Source organism: Paroedura picta, chromosome 11 (assembly GCF_049243985.1).
Source record: "Paroedura picta isolate Pp20150507F chromosome 11, Ppicta_v3.0, whole genome shotgun sequence".
Lineage (NCBI taxonomy): Eukaryota > Metazoa > Chordata > Lepidosauria > Squamata > Gekkonidae > Paroedura > Paroedura picta.
Window position 1 is genome coordinate 18,508,252 of NC_135379.1, and position 24,376 is coordinate 18,532,627.

Genomic DNA, 24,376 nt, shown 5'->3' on the forward strand with positions numbered 1-24,376 from the left:
TATTAGTAGTACAATAGGTTGAATATCTTGGCAGATTTAGAAGACAGTCTGTGAAAGGTCCCTGTTTCCTGGTGTGTATGATATTTGGCTTTTCTTTATTTCCAGAACCAACAGATATCTCAGACATCTTTGAGAAAGACGGGGTAACAAGTAGATTAGTTTGATTCTTGGGTTGAGCATGGGTAAGGCGCATGGCAAATTGTTTTGGCTTCATGAAGCGGTGAAAATGTTTCTGTCAGAGTGCAAGGATGTAGATGGTTAATCGTATGCTGTTGCTATGGTGGCATTATTGGAAAATGCTGCTTGTGTAGGAGGCTGAAAGATCAGGACAGTGAGTACTTATTCTTTGGATGTTGGATCATGGCTGATGGTGGCAATACAACATTAACATTTTAGCAGGAATCAAGTTACAGGAATCAAGCGGGAATCAAATCGGAATGCATACTGAGCACACAGAAGATATGTATAAATAACTCATTTGAAATGATGGGGTTTTGTGGTTGCAATTTAGAAGTGTGTAGGCACAATATTGATATGCATACTGTGGGTTTTCTTGGATTCTGGGCAATGTTTTTAGCCAGCTGCTTTTTAAACTTCTTCCCACCCCCATGTTTATAAAGTAGGACCACGTTTGGATGAGTGCAATAACTACTATACTGTGTACACATGGCAAACAGTTTCTTCTTTTGGAGTTCCAGTGTGCTTTCAAAACCTTTTTAAAATAGGAATGGAGAAAGATTTAAAAAGCAGTTTGGAAACTAGGTGGGGAAGAGAAGATGATTCATATATATGTAGACCTAGATTTTTGATACAGGCAGAGTTCACACTTTCCTTCTCCAGAAAGCAGAATGCTTTACTTTCTCTGTAGTAAGTAAAATGAGTCTCGGTGCAGACACATGATGCTCTGAAATTCCATGGGTCGTGGTCAGTTACCTGGTCTGGGTGGCCACAAGATCCTTCCTTTCACTGCTTCTCGTGGCATGCCATGTTGTTGCCTTTTGAATTTTTCTTGCCTTTTCTAATCTTGTTTCTGTCCTGCTCATTGCTACTTGCCCAGATAACTGGTTACAGATTAATTCATCATCTTGATCACTCCTGGGCCCTCATCCTCAAGCATGTGTGTACCTCTGTTTGGGACTTATGGAATGGGTTGCCAAAGTTTGAGCTTTAGCATACAACTGAAGGAAAGTAGTCTGTTTGGTAGGGTGGCAATTTCATAGTCTTATTTCTACCCCTTTCTGAAGATGACCCTGGAGATCCTCATTAACTCTATGATTCTAACAATGCAAACAACTCGAGAGGGAAGAAGATGGCTAGGGAGTAGCCACATGACAAATGTTATCACTCCTTCTCTCCCACATCTTTGTTGTTGTCAGCCATTCAGTCCTGTCTGACTCTTGCCAATCCCATGGCACAGCTGTCACCATGACCCCCGATCCTATATCAGCTCCCTCAGCTGTGCAATATTCTGCCCAGTGTCCATTCTGACTGCATCCAACCACTGTGCTTTTTGTTGGCCTAGTTTCCTTTTTCCACTGACCAATCCTAGCATAATTGTTTTCTCCATTGAGTTGAATCGCATGATATGGCCAAAGTAAGTGAGCCGGAGTTTCGTGATGTTGCCTACTTTATGCACTGTAGTATTTCCTTGTTTGTGACTTTTGCTGTCCATGCAACTCCCGCATCCACTATACTCTAAGGCAGTTCTTTTATTACCTAGCCACTTTGGTTTCTTCCCATGCAGCTCAGGCAGTGGACATTGGGTTGAGGCCATCACAAGGTCAACCTTCCACTAGGTGAACTTAGCTGTTCGCTGAGGTCATTGTTGGAGATCCTAATATGTGATGCTCTGCCATCTGCAGTGGAGTAGACTGCTAAAATGAAGCAGGTTCTCTGTGGCAGTTCCTTGGGAACCTTTCCCCTCCTTGAGTGACTTGCTGCTCCACCTCTTCCTGTATGAACATTACAGGTGTGTAAGCACCACTTGTTACATTGTAAACGAGAAGTGACAAAGATTACCCGAAACTAACGTGCGGTGGTGTTTTCATTGCAGAAGTGACTCTGAAGGTCCACGTAAGCGATGCCAGCACACATCAGCCAGTCACCGAAGCCTTTATTGAGATTTTTACCAACCAGATTCCCATTGCCTCTGGAACCTCAGGAGCAGACGGCACTGCCTTCATCAAGTTTCAGTATAAGCTGGGCAGTCAGCTTATAGTTACTGCGACTAAACATGCTTACGTGCCAAACTCTGCACCATGGAAACCTATAAGATTGCCTGGTAAGAGATCTTTATTTTTGTTCTGAGGTAAGATTTTACTTCTAAAGGATGGGAGAGGGAGGGTACAAAACTATGGTTTCTTTTTTTTTTTAATTGATGCTTGCGGTTGTAACATAACAATTTTAGCCTCAATAGAATGCGGATGTGCACTAACTTCTTCCTCCAATATTCTGTAAGTGAGGACTTGTTTACTGAACTTATTTACCTGACAGGAGGGTGACCCTCAATGTCAGGTGATCCCCCTGACAAAAAGTTATACGCAAAGGGTTTTATAGTTACTGTACCTAATTGGAACTTTTATGTAAAAATGACACCCCCATTTTCTTGGTACCACTCGGGTTGGGGGAACTAATCTTCCTTTCAGGTAAATAGGGTAATTTGAGCCTGTGTGCACCAGAACATTATGTCTTAGAAGATGTGAAACAGTAATAAAGGGGAGTGCTTCTCACCATGTAAAGGATCCTTCTCCTCAGTGACTAGCTATAAATGAAACCCCTCCAAAGGAAAGCCTTTCAGGGTGGGGCAAGCTCTCATTTTAGAAATGAATGCTACCTTGGTTTGTGATGTTTTGTGAGCCCCATGAGTGTTACCAGAGAGAAGAAGCTGCACCTGTGTTTATTGCTTGGTCTGTGATGTTTTGGTCCCCTCTCTCCTGATAGTATTTTCCTTCATTCCCAGTTTTTCTAACAGCTGAGATGTACTTGTTTCTGCCACCTGCTCCTTAAGGAGAAAGGTAGCCTGAATTTCAGTCCCCCATGGGTATTATGCCTCCGTCCGCATACAGGCAGCTACGAGATCAAGTTTAAAATCATGTATGAAAATTTAGAAACTAGAAGAATAAAAACTAAGAAGGACAGGGAGGATTGAAAAATAAAAAGACCGTAATATCCTGCTTTATAAACTAGGAGTCTGCAAACTATCATGTGGATAGAACAGGCCCACAGGTAAAGCCATGGATAATGTGTGGTGCATAGTTTTGTGCTATAAAGGTCAATGATACAAATTGTTTTTTTTAGTGGCCATTGCAGAAGTCTCAGTATGACTGCATTTCTGAAACCTTGAACTAGATCATATGGAGTTTTCCATTGATGGCAGGGAAAGAGGGGGAAGTCAAGGTGACTTTAATGCTTGGAAACAGCATATTATTTTTTGTTCTAGTCTCTTTTAAATTGAGCTTGTCATTACATGGCGTGTTTCGCTTTTAGTATTGATTGTTTTAAAATAAGGAGAACCAAATTTGTGGTTGTCTCAACAGGTCATTGAAATCTGAACAGGGATTGTTCAGATCCAAGTGTTTTCAAGGGCAAAGGCACTTCAATTAAGTGCTTGTTTCTGAAAGCTTTGCTTGTTTGAATGTTCTCCATTGAGTTCATTAGGCAGTTTGCCACAGTTTTCCGTGAGAAGGAGCCATTATTTGCCCCCTTATTTGTGCTGGGATCCTCTGCTAAGTGGCCAACGGAGACAACAGAAAAGAAGAGAAGAACAATAGTTAATAATAAGTTAATTCAGTACATCTGAGCAGTACATTGTAAAATATTTAATTCTATCAATGTGCAATGCGCTTACTTTAGTTTTTCAACTGGGTTTGTTTGTTCTGTAAACTGGGAGTATGCTATAATAAACTGAGATAAAACAAGACCAACTCCAAGAAGAACCATAATCTATTCAAGGAAAAACGAATGATCATGAAAGTTAATGTATTTAGAGCCCTAAAGTTTTACGGACTGATAAAAAGGCAAATAAGCATTAGGAGTTTCAGTAGAAAATCTAAGGTCCCCGATGACACAAAGGAGGAAGTCAGATGAACTTGGCCTATCTGGATTATTGCTGCAGTGAAGTAATAAATTAGTTATCTTAAAGTGCTCAAAAATAAACTAATGAAATTACCAGAGCCTTATTACTTAAACAGACTCCTAGCAAGCTGTAGAAAAAGAAGAGGTCAAAGGACATCTATTAGCTCACATTTCACAGTGCCAGCCTTTTTTTTGTTTTAAATATGAGTAGATCTGCACCTATTGCTCATGTTAACGTTAACCTACAGGTGGCCTATGAGATTGCTGGGTAAAAGCCAGCAGAACTCCATATACTATTCCTTTCCACATGCCAGGGGACAGTGGATGTAGCTAGGTATGTTCAAAAAGTGGTGATGATATTTTTGTGCCTCGTTTAAACCTGACTGCATGCACAGCCCTAGTGGTTGGCACAAAGAATCAGCCCTGACCTTATGTAGTGCAGATGTAGAAGAGATAGGTGCTAGAGGAGTTCATTGTGTAATAAGCCAAATCCCCAGTTGGTGCTTTGAAACCTGTAAGTCTCTTTTTGGAAGGAAATTACAAGATGGCATGCCTTGACAAAATATTTTAAATTTCAGTCTAATTGACTTCTTAATTTTCTCGTTTCCAATTTCTTTTGGTACCTTGTTATATCCTGAGACAAAATTTAATTCCAGTCATATTCCTGTGCAAGTCCCAATTGCAGTACTTTTGAATTTCTTTAACAAAATATATATATTCTGATTCTGGTTAGATGTCACTTCACATACTAGGCATGAAGCTTGTCAATCTATTTATGATCAGATGAACCTTCCAATATGTCTTCATGATATGGTCATTAGTTTAAAACAACAGTTTTCACAGCTTCAGATTATCATGCAAAAATTATGTAATGAAATTTTAGGAACAGTATTTATTGTAATTGAAAATTATGAGGTCTCTCCAGAGAACCTGCTAAAATGCTACATTTTAGGGACTCTGTTAATTTTTACAATTAAATCTTAACAAAAAAAGTCCAATTACTATGCAGAAAAACTGAGGGACGCTCAGCTCTCTTTTGGTCCAGTGAGTAATGGGAAGAGGCACTGGTACACAGTTTTCATCTCAGGCTAGTGCATTGTTTTTCATTCTAACAAATAAAATTTTGTGCAAAAAAAGAGAATTCGTCATTCGGATTGTATTCTTCAATGCTATCTCTGAATGCTATTCTGCTTGTGATGCGTTATGGCTGGGATGCTCATTTACCCTGGGACTAAATGTGTAGAAAGAAATTGTTATGAAGGGACCTCTGTAATTTGAGCAGCTTCTGATTTACAGTGTGAATTCATTAATACTCAGCAGAGCATTCTGGAAGTTTGTGCGTTATAGCTGAACAAGGAGGGAAATGCCCTATTACATATACATTGTTTAAATGACTGCTGATGGTGTATCTGCTACTAGTTTAAACGCCAGGAGTCGTGTTGCCTGACCGTAGAGAATGTTTGAAATTATTGATGGGAAGTAACATTGTATTTTGGAAAATATAAAATCATCAAGCGGATTAATGTATAGGTTACATCTTCCAAATTTTGGTAAAAATCCATTGGACAACGGTTTCCTACAGTTAGGAGGGCATCCTCCTGTACTGGGTGGAGGGAATAATAATTTGTCCCTAGGTTTGTGCCTGCCGATGTGTTCTGGTACAGATGTTGATGAAAAGCTGTTAACCATTTCTCCACTTTTTGAATGGTATTGCTCCTAGTTACGTGGTTGTACATAACAACAACAATATCTTCTTTACAATGGCCTGGTTTGTATTACAGTCAGTGTTAATTTCTCCTATACACTGGGGGCGAGGGGTGGGGTAATAGCATGGCTTTCCTACTTATAAGGTCACCAGCCATCCAGGCATGGATATAATGTTTCAATAGGGTATATGTGCATGAAACCCACAATGCATAAGCATAGATTTCTGATTCCTGGATGGGCGATGTGTGCATATTTAAACATGACACTTTGGAGATATCCAGTAGGAAACTTGACCAATGGACAGCATGGGCAGGCACTGTGAATAGAAGGGTCTGAGCTGAACCAGGCCCTTTAGAGTGGTTCAGAAAGACAGATGCTGATTTTCCAAACTCGGACAACAGCATACTTTATGGAAAACGCTGGTTTTCATTTTCTGTCTGCTGTGTCCACAGGACAAAATGGTGTTCCACTTTCTTTGAGAATTTTGCAGTATTCTCTGGCAAGAAAATCTTGACCCTGCTCAGAATGGTGGTCCATTGCAGTTTTACTTTTGCTCAGTTACAGCCTGTTTTAAGTAACATCAGTCCTCTTCCTTTGCCTATATCTGACAGCCTTTTCATGCTTTCTCCAGATAGTTCTTCTTGAGTGCACAAGCACAAACACCCTTATGCAAAGACAGTTCAGATAAATGAGCCCAGTAGCACATTAGAGACCAACAAGATTTCCAGGGTTTTGATAGGCAAAGCTCCCTTTGTCAGAGGAATGGAATTTTGGCTCTCAAAAGCTTATGCCCTGAAAATATTATTGGTCTTTAAGATGCTCCTGGCCCTGAATCTAGGTCTTCAATAGCAGGCCAACATGGCTGCCCCCCTGACCCAGGTCAAATAAATGCTTCTGATATAATTGACAGATAGCAGTTGTTTGGAACAATTTTATGCATTGTATCAACAGTCCGTTTGTTAGCAAACTTTGAAGGACTTGCTTTTTTAACACAATAGTTTGCTTCAGGATTAGCATATATGCCACTTAACCCACTTTCCTTCCGCAGTGTTTTCTTCTCTGAGCCTTGGCCTTCTTCCTGAACGTTCAGCTACTCTAATGGTGTATGAAGATGTTGTACAGATAGTCTCAGGATTTCAAGGTATGTGGATTCTTGGATGCAAAGGGACTTTCATTACACTGCCATGGTAGTTTATCCCATTTCACAGCATTACTCAGAAACCCACATGAAGGAATACACATTTGCAGAAGATGTCATAGTCACCATTAACTTGGTTTATTCAAAGTTCCTCCCATGTAAATTCAACACTTGCTCCTTTATCACTGGTGGAATGAACTTGATCTAATTACTTGGGCTACAAAAAATGGGGTGTGAACTACAGTGGTCTAAACTCAGTTCATGAGATATTGCCATTCATCTCAAGCAATGCCTTGTGTATAATAATCTGGGATGGTTGGAAAGTATTGGGAAGGCTGTTTAAAATGCTGCAATATAATTTCAGGGGTTTGGGCTAGAACAGGGGTAGTCAACCTGTGGTCCTCTAGATGTTCATGGACTACAATTCCCATGAACCCCTGCCAATATTTGCTGGCAGGGGCTCATGGGAATTGTAGTCCATGGACATCTGGAGGACCACAGGTTGACTACCCCTGGGCTAGAGAATCTCCCTCACTTTCCAAGAAATGACTTGGAGTGTTTAAAGGGACATTCGTGAATTGTTTTTTTTTTACATTATTTATATGTCACCTATCTGCTAATGCATTAAGGTGCTTTACAATTTAAAATAAGGATTTTAAAATAGATATACGCAGTATAGAAGAGAGAGGGAAGGGGAGAAGGCAAACAATTAAAGTCCAACTCTTACATCTCAGGAGTATTGGCTCTCCGTAATTGGTCTTGCTGACATGAAGCATCTGTGACAATTAGCCAATTAAATAAGCTCCTTAAGAGGGTTGGGGGTATGTGGAGTAAATGAAGAAATTAATGTCATAGGAGCTGCCTTAAAACAAGATGGAAAGGTGATAGATAAATATTTAAGGAAATCTGTAAATTAAAGCAAACATATAAACTATTGTTTTAGTTTTCTATGAGAAACAAACCTTGTTGAGAAACACTATACATTGCTCTGTAGGGAGCAGTCATAAAAGCTTCCCTGTTATTCCAGAGTCATTAACCCTTTTATTTTACAGATTTTAATCCAGTAAAATCCAGTAATAGACGTACTTCCGTTATTTACTATTGTCCTTGTGGTGTTTACAGTTCAATCCAAAACACATCTTGGTGTTTTTTGGCTGTTTTTTTTCCATGTCAGGCCTGCATTTTACTTTATACAGAGGGGAAGAAATTGTCGAATGATGCAAGAGTCAAAATCTAGCATTCTTAAAATGTTAACATGCATTTAAAAATAAAAAGTTTGAGTTTATGGCTTTTAAGATGGAAAATGGCAAATATTTGGCATATTTCTAGGTTCAGAGGGATTTCTAGAGAGTGCAAAAGGAAGGGTTTTTTTCAAAATAATGTATTTAAAATGCATTGCTAGTACGTGTCATAGAATTCTCCTTTTCTTGCCACTGAGTTACCTTGCCTCAAAATCTTGGTGCTTTTTACACATAGTTCATATATCTCTGTTTATTTCCATCTCAGCCAGTCATCCTCCTAAACAGGGGGCTTGTTCAGAAGTGGCAACCTTAAAGTAAGTAATGCCACTCATATTCCAGACCTATGCTAAATACTAAGGTCCAGTGAAGTCAATAAGGCTTTGCCTGCTATACCACTGGTGGAATTAATTTGCCTAATTCTCTGGCCTGCTTGAGCTACAGTGGACTCAGTATTCTCTTATCCTCATCTCTACCTCCAGCTGTCAGTGACTTAGGTTGGAGGAATGGAATTTACACACAAACACACTCACACACACACGTACATACAGAGAGAGAGAACACTGTGTGTGTATATTCCAGTATTGTCCTAAATTGAAGATAGCCTAACTTGTCTATTATGCAATTCTTTGGTAATTATGCAAATAAAGCACAGTTGCTTTATTTCGGATTCTGTTAGGACCCCCCTCCCCCCACTGGAGAAGGATGGGAGGATTCTTTTTACCTGACCTGGTTCATATTTGGATTTGCTTATGCTATCTTCTCAAATAATAGCAACATTCACTGGGGAAAGCTGTAGCAAGCCTTTTGGTCCAAGAGGCAACTTCTTGTATTAGCTAGAATATGCAAAAGTGGAAGCAGCCACAACTATTTTAATTATTAGGCCAGGCAGAATACTTGCCTGTACAGTTTATTTTATTTATTTATTTATTTGATTGATTTCTATACTGCCCTTCCATATGGCTCAGTTTGCATTCCATCTGTGAATCTACAAAGGCTAAAGAAAAAGTCAGCAGTCTTTTGCAAATGGGTTTTTCCATTTCACACAGTTAAATGCATTGGCAATCATTTTTCAGTGTCTGTGAAAAAATGGTATTAGTACTAGGTGGCCATGATCAAAATCCATACAAAACCCAGAAAACCGGGACAGCTACCAATCCTACTAACGTCCCCACTATATGGTTCAGTTTTGTAACATTCAGAAGAAGTAAGAAGTAAGTAAGAACTCTTGGCAGCAGAAATCACTGAAAAATAAATTTGTGACTAGCCCAAGCTTTCTCAGCCAGGGTTTCATGGAACCCTGGGGTGTCTTGATGGCCCCGGAAGGGTTTCCCAAATGGGTGGGAGTGTTAATATTTTATATATATTTAAAATTTGTTGGACATTTATTGGGTGATACATCCATATATTGTCATGTCAACCTGCCCCCCCTCCCAAAATGGGCAATGATGGGCCTGGAGGGGATGGGAAGGGGAGGGGCCTCTGGTCGGTGTGTACATAGCTATACTTCCTAACCATATTCTGCACCATTGTGTCACTTCTGGGGTTTCTCGAAACTTCAAGAATGTTTCAGGGATTTCTCAATGATAAAAAAGTTGAGAAAGTCTGGATTAACCTTTTCGCCTACTAGTCTCATTGTCCTGTATTTGTGCAGAATGTTCAAAATTGGTCCTAGAAATCAAGTATGAGCTTGAATGTCCCCAAGTCCCATTTAGTCCAGTCTTGTGATTCAGCTATCTCCTCATAACATCAAATACTCCACAACTCTTTTTGGCAACCCTTCCTGGCTAGAGCTAGGAATTGTTTTGTGTATCCACCCTAAAACTGCATGACTGTTACTTGATTCCGTTGGGGTTGGGTGGAGGGTCCTTCCCTTAGTGATAAACATTCTGGGAGTATTTTTGTTCCATGAAGGTAAATGTTGCTAGTTGGTGATCTTTTCTGTAAATGAAATGGCCTACTTCTTTCCTTTTTTCTCTTCAATTCTTAATCAAAGGTTTGTTGTTATGAATTTTCTCCAGTTTTCTGGTATCACAAAAAAAACAGATTTCGAAACTGTACTTAATAGGTTCAGAGTAAACATGGCCAGTTTGCAAATGATATCATGGTTGCATTTCATGTCTTGCTGAAATGCTTTTGCTAATGCAACTTAGTGATGGACTAGGTCCAGGTAACAGTAAATGGCCCCTTGAAAAAGGGAGTATTAACCTCTGCTTTTGTGGGCAGCGGTGCATCCACTCTTAAGGAAGCCTCCTTTGGATCACGGAGAGCTGAATATCTACCACCCAGTCTCAGATATACCACTCTTGAGCAAGATGATTGAATGGTGGCTTGTCAAGTTAGGAATTCCTGAATGAAGTGTACTGCTTAGGCCCATTTCAGTCCAGTTTCATGCCTGGTTCTGGGACTGGAACAACCTTTTTCAACCAGGTGGACCACAAGCACTGAGATACATATGAAAAGTGCAGCCCTGCTAATTTTCCTGAATCTCTTAGCAACTTAAATTGATACCATCAATCATGGTATCCTTCTGGACAGCCTTGCAGGATGGGGATTGGGAGGCACTGATTTATGGTGGTCTTGGTCTTAAGGCAAGGATAGGTTGCTAGGAGACTACTATCCAGCCTCTTGGCAGCTGGCTCTGGGGCCCTACAAGGTTCCATCTTGTGTCCCATGCTTTTTAACACCGATATGTTCTGTAATCGTATGCTTTTTTTTGTTGTTGTTCTGGAGTACAACTCATGTGCAAAGCAGTGTAGACAAATAACTGTCAGTTGGAGCAGGGCTGCTGCTGAGATATGGCAAGTATTGAAATCCGCTGGGGAAATGAAGCATTCCCTTAGGCTGCGCATAGTTTGTAAAGTATTTAGTCTGTAAAGTTACTGTTTTCAATTTAGGGCTGGGATCCCTTCCTGTTAGACAAATGTGCTGCATTCCCTATTAGCTGTGCTTCTATTATTTCAATATGTTGTTATTGTTTAGCATATTAGCTTGACTCAGTTTTAAAGTTTAGACTTGCTTGTGGCCTGACTATAAGCCCTTCTATGTAGCAAATTAGGTGTTTTCAATGAGCGCTGCCAAGTTATTATGCCAGTCTGGTGCATCAGCTTCAGAAGACATGGTTTTCTCGGGTGCTGGCTGTCAATCTCGGATATGGCTGATCAAAGAGCAATTGGGGATGCTGAGTTGTCCCTTGACAGGTGGCTTGGTTGCAGAGGACATGGGGTGTGAAGAGGGGTTGGAAAGATCGGCCTGAGCCTCACTAGATCCTTGTGTCCCTCTCCCCAGTGGGAGGGACATAGCAGAAGAATCATTGGCAGAAGCCTTAGGCAGCCAGAGGGAGTGGAGCAGAACCTGGCTGGTGGCTTCTGGCCACTTTCCCACTCCTTCTTATGCGCAAAGCTGCTGTTGGACAATATACACACCCAAACTCTGAAAATTCTAGATTTGGTTAGTAATTAATGTCCTATTGAATGTATCTTAAGCCACAAACTCTTGGTTAAGGTTCTTGGTCATATGGAAGACAAGTATCTTACTCAGTATACTTACTCAATTCACTTAATGTTGTATATGATGCATTATATACATGTGTAAAACATAAACACATAGGCCAAGTTCATGCAACCTTTCCCCATTTTTGTGGGAAGAGAATCATAGGAATTAGGTCTGGTACAGTGCTTGTGTCATGTGATATTTTTGTGTATGACAGAGGGGGAAGTATACACCTACTCTTTCACAAAGGAGAAGATTATTTGACTAGTAAGAGTATGTAGTGTTCTTGTTTATAGACATACTTGTCTTGGAGCTTTGTGTTTTGTGTTGAGTTTAATTGTAGGCCTATTGTAAATGTTGCAAGGTTTTGATAGCTAGAAAAATGGCTTGAATTAATTTCTGGTTAATTACCTGGATACCTTCATAGGCTTTGTTGTCAATGCATACAACTATTTATTGAACGAACAACCCAGTATAACTGAGCATTCTGTTTCACATTCCATGTTTTGTTACGAGGATGAGGATGAAGTGTAATCTTGATTGGAAAGCGGTTTTGGAAGCATGTAGCTGCATGCACTGAAAAAGGAGCTCTTGTGGATACAATAACAGCTGTTTCAAATCTTTGTTTGAACATTATGGAAAAAGCTTGCAGACAGGGGCCTTGCTGTATTTGCTGGAAAGTTTTATTAACAGTACAAAGTTGTGGAAAGATGCTTTGGCTTCATAAGCACATGTCTAAACAGAACAAAAAATGATAAATCCTACATAAAGTTGACTCTGACCCTTTCAAGACTCAAATCTCTTCTGAAAATGTTCAGAGGTGCTGAATCAAAGTTCATCATTGGTTGAGTGCTCAACAGGGTGATAGTTGTCCATAAGGAGGCTATTCAACTGGGACCCTAATATGGCTGGAAATTTCAGCTCCTTAACTGAGTCTAGCCATCTTACTCTAGTACGGATGGATTTGGCCCATAAGTACTGTTTTGTTGAAATCTTGGACTCATGGAGACTCCTGCATGCTGCCAATTATCTAGTGGCCAATAGGGTACAAATCACTGCAGCTGGGGCCTGTGCACTTGACTCTCCTCTCAAAAAGACTTGATGGCTCAAGGAAATGGTGGCTCTTTGATGCTGCTGTCTTCCTTAGCTGGAGGATGTACCAGGACTGATCTCTGCGGCTGGTTGGGAAGACTCATTTGGAGAACTGGGGTAGATCTTGTTAATCACACTGTTGGGCATGGGAGCATAATAATTCCCAGAAATTGCCTTTGACCTAAAGCATGCCTTAGGACAGTCATGTTCCATGTTGATGTTTTTTCAAGAGACTGGGCTATTCCTTGGGATATGAGTTTCAGAAGAGGGCTTCAATAATATTCACAGGTATGGATCTAGCAGCAGTTTCCTTGCAATGTCACAGTAAGCACAAGGGAATGTACAGATCAGGAAAGAAAGTAAATGAAAGGCAGACTTAAAACACAGAGCAAGCCCTTCTACCTGCTTTGCAGTATTGCCCAGCCTGCCTCTGCCCCATATGTGTGGCCATCCAGCTGCACTCAGGATCGGCACACTGAAGTGTGTCTTGCCTGCAGATAACCTTAGTGTAACTCTAGAAAGAGAATAGTATTGCTGTTTATCATTTATGATGGAAGATGGAAGACAGCAGAATGCTGAATTAAGATTTAAGGTTTTGTCTAGGGACAAAGTTTTAAAATTCAAAAGAGCTGGGACTTCCCAAAACAGCTTGTTTATAACTGCAGATGATTTGATGTTATGCTGAGGAATTTTGAAGCAACCAAATAGGACATCTGTAGTAGGGTAGAGGTGAAGGTGCCAAAATAGACACAGTAGGGGAACTGAATTAAGCTCCATATGACTGATTTCATTGCTGATTTGTTTTAAACTTGCATTGGGATACATTTCGGAAGCTAACTATGAATGTTGACTGCATCTAAGGGCATTCCTTAATCTGATCTAATGAGGAAAATGAGAATATATATATATGTGTGTGTGTGTGTGTATTCTTTTAAAAATTGCAAAAGTATCCAAGTGTTGTAGCAAAGTCACATTTCAGTTTTTAAAAACATGTTCTTTGTAGATAAGAACTGACTGGTCCATTCGATAATGAGATTGTTATTTAGTGTATTTGCTTGTTTGTTGCCAGGTGCACGGATTCAGCCCCGAGTTCATTTTCAAAGGAGAGCCCTCAAGCTACCAGAGAATACCAGCTATAGTGACCTCACAGCATTTCTTACTTCAGCTAGTTCACCTTGGGAGGTGGATAGTTTCCCCTATTTACAAGGATATGATGGCAATGGAACTGGTAAATTTTAATCTTGATCTTTTTAAAAATAGCCAATGGCACCTTTATTAGCTTTTCTCCACACCCCAGCTACTCAAAGCAACACAGGATGTTGCAAACTCAAAGTAGTTTCTACAGAGAAAAGTTATCAGGATAGCAAAAATCTTAGAATAGATAGAGCAGGTCAACTACTTGCTCATATGAACACATTTGCCACGTGTCGGTTGTGGTCTTCCAAGCGCTTGGCAACCCCATGCTTTTTGCAGGTCTGGGTGAACCCAAAACCTAACAGGAGGTTTATCCGTCCAGTCAGCTGCCTTCACTTTAGTAAATCCAACCAAGCCAATTTATGGGAGTTACAGACTGCCTTCCTGGCGTTGTTTCCAGTGGTTTCTAAAATGCAATAAATAACAAAAATGCTAAGATCTATTCATATCAAGCAAGGAAGAAGAAACAGATAAAGGCAACAACAGAAGACCTGTATCAGAACCCGTTAGCTAGATGCTCAAAAGCCTGCATCTCAATCCTTAGAAGTTTGCTGGAACTGAAGCCTTGTCATCTAATTGAAAAAAGAAGCAAGAGACAAAATGAAGCTTCCTTGGGCAGGGAATTTGAAACAGTGGACTCCTGGTAGATGCCAAACAAGCATCTATTAAAGATGGAACCTAATGGGCAGGAGAGTTACCTTTTGATATGCACCAGGTATAGAAGAGAATGCTCCACTTTTGCATACTGTGACACCATGTAAAGTAACAAGCCAGGAAAGCCAGCTGTAAGGTAAAGGTAAAGGTATCCCCTGTGCAAGCACCGGGTCATGTCTGACCCTTGGGGTGACGCCCTCTAGCGTTTTCATGGCAGACTCAATACAGGGTGGTTTGCCAGTGCCTTCCCCAGTCATTACCGTTTACCCCCCAGCAAGCTGGGTACTCATTTTACCGACCTCGGAAGGATGGAAGGCTGAGTCAACCTTGAGCCGGCTGCTGGGATTGAACTCCCAGCCTTGTGGGCAAAGCTTTCAGACGGCTGCCTTACCACTCTGCGCCACAAGCCAGCTGTACATTAATATAAAAACTGTAGGGTTTTTTAGGGGGGAAATAAAGATAATAAGTATACTCTGAATATATAGATTTTGTGTCATTTATGATAGGCCAAATGCGCATAGCCTTCCTGAGGTTTGCCTTCCTGAGGTATGAGTTATACAGGATTGGTTTGTTTTAAATGAGTTCCCATAATCTTAAGAGTGCTAAGAGTAGGGTTTCCAAATCTGAGTTGGGAAATTCATGGAGATTGGTGTAGAGAGCAGGATTTGGAGAGGGAAGCCTTGATGGGGAAAGCCTTCAGGTGGCAGTACCAAAACACAACTTGGTGTCAGTGTTACTTCTGTCTGAAATGTGATGTGTGGGCAGGCTTAGGTAATTTGAACTGTAAAGTCTCACCCCATGTAAGGTAATCATTGGGGGAGGAAATGGAATTGGAACTCACCGAATTAGCAAAAATCTGAATTTGCAGAATGCTGTCCAGGTCATTGTCGTCTTTGAGTAACCAGAAGGTAGTTGCTGATAAGTCCATGATTGTGTCATACGCCTCTGTGTTACTTCAGCTTTGAACGTCATCTATGTATTTCCCTAACTTTGTTCATTTACTTACAGGAAATAACACTAGGTATGATCTTACTCCTGTCACTGCAGTTAGTGTTCACTTACTCAGAAGTGATGGGACTCCAGTTCCAGTGAATGGACCCATCTTTGTCACAGTGCCTCTCCCAACCAACAGCAACTTGAAGCACAATGCCCACGTGCCAGCATGGAGGTTTGACCAAAAATTTGGTAAGCATCCTTTTTCGTTGACCTCAAATGTATGTTTCATGCACAACATCCACTTTGTAATAGGAGTTGATGAGAGGTTCTGATATGCAAATAGCCCTTTGTGCATGGAAGTTCCCTTTTAAGCCTCATCAGGGCGTCTGCAATGGGATAAGGGAGTTGGCAGGAGTTAAATTCTCTCTTTCCTTGCTTCTGCAGGTTTGGATGCAGTCCATTATATAGAATCATGACTCGAATACAAATCACAATCTTTTGGCAAGTCAATAAAACTGCCATGAGCTGTTTGAATTTAGGTCCCTTGATTCCACTGTATAGGCTCTGATAATTCAAACTGCTAGTTGCATCTCTTTTTGTTCGAGATCATGCTTGAAAAAAATTGAATTCTAATTAGCACAGCCGAAAAGTAATGGTTCGTTTTTTCCCCTCTTCTTGTATCCTGTTTTAAAGCCATAGGGTCACAATATATTTGTAAAATGAATGTGCAAAAAAGGAACTTTCTGAATTAGATCATCAATGTTGAAACTCTAAGGATGGTTTCCTGGAAGGAAGTCTATTGAATAGACCTACTTTGGAATTCTCTGTAAACCACATTGATCAGGCACTATAATTTCTATCTTTGTGTGTATATATATTTTCCTCCTTTCTGTGTATTAAAAACAAATGGATGGCAATCAGAGGATTTAATCTGATGCAACTGATTGAGGAGAAGACACAACTGTAGTATTTATTTAAACACTTATTCTAGCTCATACAGATGAAAATCCAAGGTTGGCCTTGTTGGCATTCCTTTGCGATCTTATTCCCCTGTGACACAACTCACATTTAAATCTTTTTAAATCATATATTGCTTTTCTGAAAAGGAATTCTGTTTTTTGGAGGGGAGGGGCAACATCTGGGCATGGAAACTGGATCACTGTGGTGGGCAGATATTGCAGATTTCCTGCACTCTGCACAGAGTTGGACTAGATGACCCTGGAGGACCCTTCCAACTCTATGATTCTGTGCAAGACTCTTTTGTCTTCACTGCTTAATAACCTGTTAGTTATGCAGGCCTTGTATTACACCTGGTGAAATAGACCCTAATCTGCAGCATTCATAACATGGTAAATTTCATTTCTTTTGTCATTTTCGTTTGTGTTTCTCAGCTGTTTAAAGTTTGACTACTTCCCAATCTCTAAGCCAATTTCCAAATGTTTATTGCAGAAAAACTGCGTGATTTTTTTCATTGTGGTTTTAATGTTGGCCAAGATCACCAGCTTGTGGTTTGGTAGGAATAGTGTAACTTAATTCATCTTGAGCTTAAATCATTTGGCTTTCTCGTTTCCTGCATCCCTTTCCCTCAAGTCATGCTCTGATTTTCCACGCTTTATATTTTTTTCCAAGACACTGAAGTTTTATTAATGCATAAAAAGTGCACACAGCAGCAATAAAATAGGAGGCAAAATCCTATTCTTTTAAAAGGTTCATCTGCTTTCCAAGTGCTTTCTATAGGCTTAAGAGTAAACTAGAAAATTCAGACCGATGCTTACTTCAGACAAAAATTGTCCTAACACATGCAGCTACTTCCAAGCTGGGTTGTGGGCACCATTCTGTCCGTGGATGTTTCTGTTACTTCTCTAGAAAAAAAAGTTCTCCCAGCAGCTTAAAGTTTCTTCCTTCTTTATGTTTTTGTCCTTAAGTAGCGAGTTTTGTCTGCTACGTTCTGCCTTAATTTTTTTAAAGTACATGAAGTTACTTTCTACTGAGTCAGACCATTGCTTTGTCAAGATTGGTATTGTCTATTTTGACTGATGGTAGCACTCTGGGGCCTTCTACTCTCTATCCTTGTAACTGGGTAGAATATGGAGCCTTTTGCATGTAGAACAGATGCTCTGGTACTGTATAGTGGTCCCACATCCTAGGAACATAAGAAGAGCCCTGCTGGATCAGACGAATGGTCTATTTTGGCCAGCATCCTGTCTCACAGAGTGGCCAACCAGTTCCTGTGGATAGTCAGCAACAGGCTATAGAGTCTGAGGCCTTCTCCTGATTTTGCCTCCTGGCTCTAGGATTCAGAGACGTAGAGCTTCTGAATGTGGAGGTTCCCCTCCGTCATCATGACTAGTAGCCATTGATAAACTTATCCTCCATTAATCTATCTGATCCCCTTTTAAAGCTCTTCATTCCCGTGGCCATCACTACATCCTCTGGCAGTGAATGCCACTTTTTAATCACTCTACATGTAAATAAATATTTTCTTTTTTCTGTGCTGAACCCACTTCCCGTCAGTTTTATTGGATGCCCTTGAGTTCTAGTGTTTTGACAGAGGAGAAAAAATATGATCAAAACTGAAAGCTAATGTGTCTCCCAAACCTGAATTCAGTATATTATAGTATGGTCCCATAAGTGGTTTGGCTAGGTGTTCTGGGACCATAAGTGGTTTGCTAGTATCTTGGCTTGGCTACTAGCCAAGGTATAGAAGAGGGAAGGTTTGAGTAGGGGGTCACTATCTGCCTAGGGCCCTCAAAAACCTGGAACCGGCCCTGATCAGTGGGTCTGATTTCCTTATCAGCATCCTTAAAACCAGGATAATGCAGGAAAAGGAGGAAAACCCACGTGGATTGCTTTACCTCACCAGCCTCTGTCTGTATGCTGTATTGCCTCAAGCAAAAACAATGCATTACTGCCAAAACTTACTGCCTTGGATATAAACTGAAGGAGTGGTACCTTTTGAATAATTGATAAAATTAAACAGTGTAATTATACCCCCGAGGCATTTTTAAGTTTATTCTTGAGACGGAGATAACATTTTACATCCTTTTTGGCCGTAGTGGTTTGTATTGATAATGGTGGGCAGAGAAGTGCCTCGAACTCACACTCTGAAGTATGTTTCTGTCCATCAGCATGAGATGGTGATATAACTACAGAGATTGGGGGGTATCCAGCCGAATTTCCTGTAACAGCAACAATCACAAGCTTTTTTTCACATTTTAAATGATTTCCGGTGTTTGAGAGAGGTTCATCATTGGCCTTTTGCACTGTTCCTCCCCCCCCTCACACCCCCTCCCCACATCCACACTCACTTTCTCCTCAGGTACTTTTGTCACTGTTTCCTCTCTGGGGTACAGAAGCTGCTGGAAAAATAGGTTTTTCCTGGATTGTTTTGTGTGCTTCAACCGGAATGCTCACATAAAACAGAGTGCAGTTCCTTGTTCCCTCAGTAACAATGTTTAGGGGATTTTTCATAGTCTTCTGTTCGGCTGCCAAAAAATACCTCCGATTTGGCCATCCTGTAGGGTTCTTGGCCCTCTTCTGAAGTGTGACTGGGCTCACTTCCAAAAGTCACTTGAAGGTATTGCTTTGGTTGCATCTTTTGCGGAGGGCCTAATCTCTTCTTATGGCATGACTGAAACTGAATAAACTGACTTGTTGGAAGCTAGTGGGGTGGACAAGTCTTGCAACTGAGTGAAAAAGAAGAGCTGTTTTTTTTTGTATCCCGCTTTTTTACTACTCAAAGGAGTCTCAAGTTGGCTTACATTTGAAGAAGAAGAAGAGTTGGCTCTTATCGGCCACTTTTCTCTACCAGGAGTCTCAAAGCAGCTTACACTTGCCTTCCCTTTCCTCTCCCCACAACAGTCACCCTGTGAGGGAGGTGAGGCTGAGAGAGCCCTCATATCACTGCTTGGTCAGAACAGCTTTATCAGTGCTATGGGGAGCCCAAGGTCACCCAGCTGGGCTGCATGTAGGGGAAGAGCGGGGAATCAAACCCAGCTCACCAGATTAGAACTCCGCACTCCTAACCACTACACCAAGCTGCCTTCCCTTCCTCTCCCTAGATAAAATTGTAATTTAAAAAAATTGTTTCATTTATACCTTATATGTACCTATGAGGCTATCTTATACCGAATCAGATTGTTGGGTCATCAAGACCAATACTGTCTACTGAAACTGGCTGCGTCTTTCCAGAGTGTCTTCCTCTGACCCTTTTAACTGGAAATGCTGGGTAGTGAACCTTGGACCTTCTGCATGCCAAACAGGTGCTATACCACTCAACCCAGTGGCAACCAAAGCGGCTTATGACAGTCTCCCCTCCTCTGTTATATACTTAGGTTGGTAGGTTAGGTTGAGAGTAACTCACTGTAGGTCTTCCAGCAGGTTCCATGAAGAGTGGGGATTTCAACCTGTGTTTCCTATACCACCATTCTACATTCTGATAACCCACCACACCACACTAGCTGTCCTGATGACCTTGTGGGTCTCGTCCAGGTCTGAATCTGTGATGTGGTTTGGTCTCCTGGCTCAGTCAAAACAGATTCCAGCAGGGGTTAGGAAAAAGCTTTGATCGGCTCTGGCAATTGCTTGCTCAAGAAGCCCCTCTCTGTGGACCATCTAGTAATGCAAATATTGTCCCATATGCTACTTCCATCTTGTTTGCCTAAAGCTAAATAAATTTGAAAATTTCCCAAAAGGGGTTTTTGCTAAAGAAGTTTGTTGTTGTGGCCAGCAGAAGATCTTGGCTTTGTGCAGGGCTTTAGTGCATTTGTGAGAACGGGATATAATCTTACATTTGTCTTATGGCATTGCTCGGTTTCCTTGAGCCTAGATAGGAAAGGAAACTTTTGCTTTGCTTCTGTATGCTGTTTGTTTCTAATTTAAATTATATGCCGTGTCTTGTGTACCATTTTTAGCCTACATCCGCCTTTCCCTGAACACTTGAGTTAGCATACATCCTGGCCATAGCTTTGTTTGCTGAATTCCGTGCAGAGGGACCATTCCGTGTCTGCCCTGAATGAATTCAAACCAACCAAACATTAATTCAAATTGATTATAATGTGTCAGGCAGAAGAGTGCCTTGAGGGATTATTTTCAGCTTTACTAAGCAAGGTGCTCCTCATCTACACTCCTTCAGCACTAAGAGTTTGGGACTGAATCTCGGTAAGTGCTGAAATTATGTTTGACATTTGGACTCTGTGTGTGTAGTTAGTAGCTCTATGTTAAATGTGTGTAACCTACAAATGTCAGCTATTACATTCTGTTACTCACAGGAAAGACCTGCAGTAGACCTCAGGGTGGCACACTGCTTCCTCCTCTAGTGAAGAGTGAGTGTGTGTGTGTGTGTGTGTGTGTGAGTCAGAGAATATGCCAGATTTAGTGTACTTGTCTTTTTGGAGTCAACTTCAGTAAGAGACTAGACTAAGAGTACAATAGGGTTCTGAGCCTGCTTGGAATGACACTCAATGGTGTAAATGCCCTTGTGTCAAAGCAAAGACCAGGCTTTCTCAACCAGGGTTTTGTGAAACCCGGGGGTTTCTTGACAGCCCTGGAAGGGTTTCCTGAATGAGTTGGAATTAATTAATTTTTAAAAAAATATTCAAAACATTTATTGGATATCACCATATACAATCATGTCAGACTGCCCCCCCCCAATGGCCAATGATGGGCCTGAAGAGGGTGACAAGGAGAGGGGCCCCGGGTGAGTGTGTACACAGCTCTCCCAACCATATTCTGCAGAATCGTGCCACTTCTGGGATTTCTCAAAGCCTGAAGGAATGTTCCAGGGGTTTCTCAACAGTAAAAAAGTTGAGAAAGGCTGGTGTAGACTAATGTCTGTTTTTCAGAAACATGGCTGCTGGTGGTATTTAGAGCATGTCAAATCTGCTGGTTGTTGTACTGTTTCCCAAAAAATTCCAACACATGTTTGTTATGAACTATCACAGGACAGTAGAACTATTCTTCTATACCCTGAGAAGCAATGTCTGTCCTAGACTCCTCTCAGTCATCTCTAACTCAAGATATGTGCAAACAAGCCTAAGGTGCACAAATGTCCAAGAACAAGTGGTCATGGAAGGAGACAACTGAAGCAAAGGGCAGCAGCAGAAGACCACAGCACGGCTCTGCGGCATGCAGTGTACCTACAATGTAGCTAAATTATTGGCTGCTCAGGACCTCACGTTGAACAACAGATCAGATTGCTTGTTGTGCAATTATTGTTCTCTGAGCTACAGAGAGGAAATCGGGCCTCCTTAGTTCATGCCGCTTATTATTTTTGGATGCTGTTTAAGAGACCTCTGATAGTTTGCTTTAGACATCCTTTCTGGCTTTAAAAACAATGCCAAGGTTCAGTGCTTCTTTCAGGAAATTAAAAAAAAGAAAGAAAGAAAGCATATTTTACCCAATGGCTGTGGTAGAATCACTTCCAAAGAATTGGCTGTGTGTTGCTATAGAAATGACAGATACCAGAAATGGTCTTTAGATCATGAGCAGGGCAGCTACACACAGTGTAAAGGACGCACATAATTGCACAGGAACAGACATGACGTAGTGCAGAAAGTAAAGGATCTGCTTTGGGGGGTTGCATATTCTTTATTGCAGCATGTCTAGAAAAGGGTAAGAGCAAGGAGCGAAGACATTTCAGTTCGTTTTATTGCTGAACAATTAAAACAAAAACCTTGCAGTTGCATAATATTGATCATAGCTGGGCCTTCTGCCAAAAGAAGAGGCTTGATTTAGATGTCGCTTCAAAATATGGTTAAAACAACCTTTGGCATATTTTGGCTTGTGATTGGCTTGCCGACGAGAGTTAGAAACCTTGTATCAAAATGGCTCGGAAGTGATGCTTGAATTGCGATAACCCATAGCTAGGACCATTGTTTTGCCTCCAAAGGGTTCTTCGTTGTGGAGAAAAGAATGAACATATGGATTTAATCAATTCAGTGCTGGAGAAGGAGAAAGAAAAATAGGAATCCTCTTTGTTGATAGTTTTGGCTTGCGTTTTAAGCTACAGTTAGCACAAACTATGGTTTAGCATGCCCTCTAAAGTGAGGCACCCAACATCCAACACAGCCTTCAGGACAAGACAGTAAATCTTAGCAAAAAGTACATGTAAACTGCACTGAAACCAGACTTAACAGCACTAATTATCTTCCTCCCATTATTTTCAGTGGGAGTTAATGTATTCTTGTCTCTGGCAGGATGTCTCTAAGGACTAAGCAGGGCATTCTTCAGCCTTGCTACATTAAAAATCTCATCATTTTAATGCTTTTTTCTCTTGAAAAGAAGGTGACTTCCAGGCAATTGGGTTTTCCCCTACCCACAATCCCCAGAGGTAGGAAATAGGTTGTTCCTTCTGTCTCTATTGGGGAGGGAGTGTCCACCATCCTCCTGTCTCTGAGAGAAGGACAAGGGAAGAGTTCCATTGAGCATTTTGGTTTTGCCTTTTGTTGTGTGCTTGCTCTTCTTCTCTGCTCAAAGGATAGGAAATGGTACTTCTTTTATACTACTTTCACTTTCTGTTTCTCCAAGCTGCTCAGCCACAGCAATGGCCTCCATGGATTGTGTAAGATGTTGCAGAGAGAAACAGAGGCTGGTATCCCCTGGCAGCAAGGCAAAACAGCCTGGGCTGCTTCCCATCTTCAGCAGCAGGGCATACAAGCACAATGAAGGCTCTGAAATGGTCAGCAGTGGCTATTTGCATTTTGGTGAGAAAACTCGAATGCATCCCAAGAAGGCCCATGAACTGCAAGGGGACTTTCTTGGGACCTCATACCCTTTGTACTCCGCTCATCCAGGAGCAGTCATAGATTCCATCAAAGGCATGTTTTTCTTCCCATCCAAGAAGTGACACGGGATTATGAAAGCAGTTCCAGACAGCACAATCCGCCAACCTGATGTTCTGAGTCCAGATACAATTTCTGCCATCAATACCATGTTATGGGCAGAGGCACATTCCCCGTTACCTCAGTGGCCACTTCTGCCATACCAAAACCAAATCACAATGAAGTGGCAAGTCAGAGTTACAGTAAGCAGAACATTGAAGCAGTATTTCTCATGATGGACAAGAGAAATGATATCCAGGGGAGACACTGCTTCCTCAAGCATGTTGAGGAAGACTGATTTCTGTCAGAGACCCTATCTAGCATCAGCCTCCCAGAATTAAGATCCATCTGCCTGGCTCACAGCTTCTTCAGGGCCAGATTTACCATCTCAATATATGCGTTCAGTCTGATAATACAACTGCAAAAGCCCACATGAACTGGCATGGAGATACCAGACTCTTCAAGCTATGACAAGAGGCAGCAAGTTTGGTATCATGGTACAAAGCCAATGGGAACTCACTGAGGACAAAGTACATTTGGGGACCATTCAATATATAGGCAGACTGGATGAGCCATCATCACCTGGATTAAGGGGAATAGGTGCTCACTGACTTAATGTTTCAGGCTCTTAACAATTCAGTCAGCCCTTGGTGGACTTCTTCACCACGCCCAAGAACTGCAGACTTCCAGACCTCTTCACCAGGTACCCATGGCCTCAGGCCAGAGGGAGAGGATGCCCTCAGAGAACCATGGTCATTGGGAATTCTTTATGGCATCCCTCCTGGTCCTTTATTTCCTAAAGTCATGAACAAGTTCAAGCTGGAAAAAATGGAACTGATTTGTTTGGTCCCAGCTTGGCTCCAGTTCTCAAGTCTCCAGGCTGCATCAGCATAACCTCCATGTCCCCCCCACCCCCTGCTTGCCTCCCAGACATGCAGACCCTAAGGCCTGATAGTTCATTTGAATCCCAAATGGCTCAATCTGAACCAAATGGAGACTGAGCAGAAAACGCTGATGGATGAAGGGTTTTC

General features: G+C 41.3%; 1 protein-coding gene across 4 annotated transcripts in view; it reads left to right on the top strand.

Annotated features, from left to right (window-relative positions):
• FAM171A1 (family with sequence similarity 171 member A1) overlaps positions 1-24,376 on the top strand; it is a 74,561-nt gene that overhangs the window by 31,729 nt on the left and 18,456 nt on the right. The window contains exons 2-5 of one of the 4 annotated variants that reach the window (XM_077304708.1): positions 2,054-2,281; positions 6,830-6,922; positions 13,811-13,969; positions 15,637-15,774. In XM_077304708.1, the coding sequence (XP_077160823.1) occupies positions 2,054-2,281; positions 6,830-6,922; positions 13,811-13,969; positions 15,637-15,774 (618 nt within the window). Of the gene's footprint in view, positions 1-2,053; positions 2,309-6,829; positions 6,923-13,810; positions 13,970-15,597; positions 15,775-24,376 lie in introns of those variants that run through there. The other 3 variants (XM_077304707.1, XM_077304710.1, XM_077304709.1) reach the window with 3 other exon arrangements.